This window comes from Lolium rigidum, chromosome 1 (genome assembly GCF_022539505.1).
Source record: "Lolium rigidum isolate FL_2022 chromosome 1, APGP_CSIRO_Lrig_0.1, whole genome shotgun sequence".
NCBI lineage: Eukaryota > Viridiplantae > Streptophyta > Magnoliopsida > Poales > Poaceae > Lolium > Lolium rigidum.
Genome location: NC_061508.1, coordinates 40,151,984 through 40,156,594, shown reverse-complemented (window position 1 = coordinate 40,156,594; position 4,611 = coordinate 40,151,984). Strand labels below are relative to the sequence as shown.

At 41.6% G+C, this 4,611-nt stretch overlaps 1 protein-coding gene across 1 annotated transcript; it reads left to right on the top strand.

The window, feature by feature from the left end:
- The first annotated feature begins 1,603 nt into the window (after positions 1 to 1,603).
- On the top strand, positions 1,604 to 4,080 carry LOC124671539 (UMP-CMP kinase 3-like). The gene is made up of 9 exons (XM_047207907.1): positions 1,604 to 1,648; positions 1,907 to 1,961; positions 2,027 to 2,144; positions 2,228 to 2,385; positions 2,494 to 2,573; positions 2,667 to 2,774; positions 3,479 to 3,550; positions 3,699 to 3,740; positions 3,879 to 4,080. Exons 1-8 carry the CDS (start codon positions 1,604 to 1,606, stop codon positions 3,723 to 3,725), a joined length of 663 nt encoding a protein of 220 aa, XP_047063863.1. The 3' UTR covers positions 3,726 to 3,740; positions 3,879 to 4,080.
- The last annotated feature ends 531 nt before the right edge of the window (positions 4,081 to 4,611 follow it).

Below are 4,611 nucleotides of genomic sequence, written 5' to 3'. Positions count from 1 at the left end.
AGGGGGGTAGAGGCCAGCGCCGCCGAGGGACACTTTTGAGGCCGGCGCCGCCGTGGGTCATACAGCCACGGCGGAGCTGTCAATGCCGGATTCCTTCGTCCCCGATCCACCCGTTCGATTTTAATCCAACGGCCAAGAAACGGTCCGCCGAGACCACCTGGCTGGCCATAACTGGCTCGAGAGCGGACACGTTTTTCAGTCGAACTCCTTTCCGATTTCCTTCCGCCGCCGCCGCCACCGTGACCGGCGACCTCGTCGGCTCCTCTCCACTCGCCGCCGCCGCACGGCAAGGTGTTGCTCTTCGGCGACGGCTTTCCGCGGCCTGCGTGCCGCTCTTTCCGGTTGGACCAGGCGTCGCGGCCTGCCCGTCTCGGCGCCGCGCCTCCCTTCCCGTGCTCCTCTAGCCTTCCCCGGCGGCCATCCACAAGCAGGGTGCGTGTCCTCGAACCTCTCTCTCTTTTTGCTACACTTAGCATTCCCGATCTGATTCTTCTAGTCTATAGAGTGGAAGCGATAGATCAAACCGAACTCCGTCCAGTTAATTTTCTGTATGGTGCGATTCATGGATGTTGTGACCTGTTCATTCGCTCTATCTAAATGGAAAAGGTTTCCCAAATTAGTTGAATACTCAAAGGAGACATAGTAGTTTGCTGGTTTGGTTCGCTGTTACCGAAATCTGTTAGAGCGATCCCTTGCATTGGGTCAGAATTAGTCGGATGGCTGTGGAGTTTGGGGATTTGGACCTGGCCAGGAAATAGCAAGCAATATAGGAGGTGCGAACCATTAGTAGAATCTAGGAGAAATTGCAGTAATGTTTGCTGCATGGTGACTTGTGTCCGCCAATTTGTTGCATATAGCAGCAATAGAGTATTTGGAGTGAGGTGACACATAATGGTCAAGTCTTCCAGATCAACATAGGGTTTGTATATGTAACGTTGAACATAAGTGGGGATGGGTGGATTTATACACAGCAGTGATTGTGTGTGTATAAATGATTTTTTGTGTGTGTTCTAATACATGACTCCACATGGAACTTCCCTGTCTGAAATGTTGATAGCTGAATGTGATGCATGTTTTATAGGTAGAAGTATGCATCAAAAAATCGAGGGGAAGATAGTGTGAAAAGAGAATAGCTGTAGGCAGCAGGCATGGTGTAAAAGATAACATGGTTTGCCTCTATGTTACTGTAGCTGAAGGGAAGTTGTTGCTTAATTTGCTTAGTATTTAAATCTTACAAGCATGGAAATAAAACAAAATGCAAGTATGAATTACATTGTCACTTGCGCTGAACTGCCAATTTAGGGCATAGTGGAGTCTTGACGTTTCCCTCTTTTCTTCTGAGTATGTGAAATGCTTTAATCCCAGGCACGGGACCTCCCGTGCATGTTTCTACCACTGGATACACAATGTTTCATGCTTTGAGATCTGCTACTGATTTCACCAAGTTTTAGAATTATAAAACAAAATGGTATGTAACGACTACCTAATGTTTTCGTGCATGGGAGGTCCCATGCACGTAACAAAATCCACTCTCTTGCAAAGTTTATTCTTCCATTGCAAAATTGCCAATTTACAAGCATTTTTGGTTGAAAAACTTGCAGTTATGAGCACGGCGGTGGATGCTTCAGTGGCTGTTACCGAGCAGGAGGTAATTTTTTATATTAGGTTGCGGACTTGCAGTTCCTACCAGATTATTCATGAGAAAATATTTATATGTGTACCCCATTGCTTTGTAATTTAAAACTGGACGTGGCACTTAAGTTACACATGCTCTTTAATCTGTTAGACATGTACCCTCAATGTTCCGTTCAGTTTTGTTTCCATTTCAGTGTTACCAATTTTAGTTATGCATCCGGGATTAAATCTTCCCATCAATTTTTGATGTATTTGGTTGTTCCTATTGCAGGATGTTATGGAGAACATCTTGGGTGGCAAGAAAGTTGCAGTTGTATTTGTTCTAGGTAAATTTCATATTCTAAAGTGAAAGCTGTCAATTCATGGTTTCTCATTTTATACAATTCCATAGGTGGTCCTGGAAGTGGGAAAGGAACACAATGTAGCAATATTGTGGAGCATTTTGGGTTTACACATCTTAGCGCAGGAGAACTGTTACGCACAGAAATCAAGTCTGGTTCTGAGAATGGGTAACAAATCCACTCCAGACTAGAGGCTATATTCCTTATTTAATTACGAAGCTTATGTGGTTTTTTTCCCTTCATTTTTACAGAGCCATGATTGACAACATAATAAATGAAGGAAAAATTGTTCCATCCGAGATAACCATAAAGCTTTTGCAAGAAGCTATGATAAAAAGTGAAAATGACAAGTTTCTCATTGATGGATTTCCAAGGAATGAAGAAAACCGTGCTGCATTTGAGAATGTTGTAATCTCACTTTTGTTTTGCATTTTTAAATTATCCTGGCAATCTGGCAGTTTCCTTTTGTGTTTTAAAAGCAAAAAACAAAACCTTAGTTATTTTGCATTGCTCCGGATCAAAATATCACCCGAGTTTGTGTTATTCTTTGACTGTTCGGAGGAAGAAATGGGAAGGCGTCTTCTGGGCCGTAATCAGGTGGACTTTTATCTCTTAAGTTTATTTGCCTGATCGTATGTGACACGATCTCTTCATTTTCTAACATTGTTTTGTTTTCTTGATCAACTGCAGGGAAGAGCTGATGACAACATTGAGACTATCAGGAAAAGATTCGGCGTTTTTGTCGAATCCAGTTTGCCTGTAATTCAGTATTATGACTCAAAGGGCATGGTTAAGAAGGTATGTCCATTTTTATGCAAAAGGATGAACAACCTCACATACAGACTTGTCATGATTTAAGATAATCACACATTAGCTTCAAGACTACCAGGATTAGTTTGTGATTTTTTTATAGAATCCAGCTTACCTGTAGTTGAGTTACACATGCTCTTTTGTCAGAGTCTAATTGAATTTTGATGACACCTGGAGTATCAATACTAATAGTGGAGAAGTATGCATCAAGAAATCAAGGGAAGATAGTGTGAAAAGAGAATAGCTGTAGGCAGCAGGCATGGTGTAAAAGATAACATTTTAAATTAAGAGCCACGCTGTAGCATTTTAAGTATATGTGTGTTAGAGTCTAATTGAATTCAGATGACACCTGGAGTATCAATAATAAACTCATATGAATGGAAACATGATGGAAACAAGCATTGCATAGAATACTCTGATCTTATTAGGCACTTCAGAAAAACGGTGCCACACAACAGAATATATTCTCAGATGGGGCATTAGTGTTTTGGAACAAATATCTCATCTTTGAGTAGAGGGCATATATAGTAGCGAACTAATAGGTGGATTTATGCATTTTGATAGATTGGTGTTTTCAGTGTCTTTGGTAATGACATTATTTTGTGTGTGCGCGCACTTCCGTTAGAGATTGGTCAATGTTTTATCTATGTATGTACATTGATCACCTGCTGGCTAATCCACTGTTTAATCAGATTAATGCTGCAAAACCAATCGCTGAGGTGTTTGAAGATGTCAAAACCGTTTTTCAGCCGTATGGCCCAAAGGTGAGAACTTACAAGTTCGCTAGAAAATTTCTTAGGTTCACTAATCACATGTAACATACTATTATTTTGTTGTCGTGTATGAAATACAATTACCATCATTCACAACATTTTTTTTCCAAATGGTAATAGTATGCTCTTCCTCAATCAGGCCACACAGATGCCCTCGCGCGAATAAATGATGAAAGTTCAGGTAAACGGTATGAGCTCTCTTAATTGTGGTTTTTTTCTTCTCTATCAGAAGTCATGAAATGCCATCAGCTACGCTCTAACAATCATAGCTGACATTGTCTTACTTGGCCTCATGTGCATCCTTTACATGTGTTTTCAGGTGTCCCTGAAAGTATTGGAGCTCATGGCAAGTTACCCTGCCAGCATGCCCACCAGATAATTCATCCATCATCTGATTATAAGTAGAGCTGATCCTTGTTAGTAAGTACTAATAGAGACGAACTGGAGCACATATCAGTTTACCTGTGTGCCCATCTATTTTAAGGAAAGAAAAACAGGCCAGGAACCATTCAGCCGCTTCATATCGTTTCTGATTAACTATCAGCTTGTACCGCATTATGTGTTTTTCTTCAAACTCTTTATAGCCTAAGTTATCCGCTGATGATATGACAAATCTGTGTGCCTGCCCAATTCCCGTCCGAGGAGAACGAAATACAGCCCTACCAATGCAAGTGGATGGCTAGGTACGGCATCCGGAGATCCTTGGTGCTGACCGTCTGAATTTCTTTTTGTTGCTGCTGGAGTGAAGAATTTTTCTTGCCAGTTTCCTTTGTTTGTAGAGGCCCTTTTAAAGTTTCTGTGTTAGAGCATCTCCAGTCGCGTCCCCCAAACCATGCCGGATTGAGCGTTTGGGGGATGTGTTTTGTTCGTGCCGCGTTTGGGGGACGTCGCTCCCCAGCCGCGTCCCCCAAACGCCGCCCCCAAACATTAAAAATACTTTTTTTAACACATAATAACCATTTATCAAATGTAGCATATGAAGAGGATTGTTTTCAAATTAAATTACAACAAACAATAAAACAAATATAATAAATAGGGCTAGATGCTACATC

Coding starts and splice junctions, on each gene's coding strand:
- LOC124671539 (XM_047207907.1), top strand. CDS start 1,604: ATGAGCACGGCGGTGGATGCTTCAGTGGCTGTTACCGAGCAGGAG. Junction 2,145..2,227: donor AAGTCTGGTTCTGAGAATGG/GTAACAAATCCA, acceptor TCATTTTTACAG/AGCCATGATTGACAACATAA. Junction 3,551..3,698: donor TTCAGCCGTATGGCCCAAAG/GTGAGAACTTAC, acceptor TTCCTCAATCAG/GCCACACAGATGCCCTCGCG.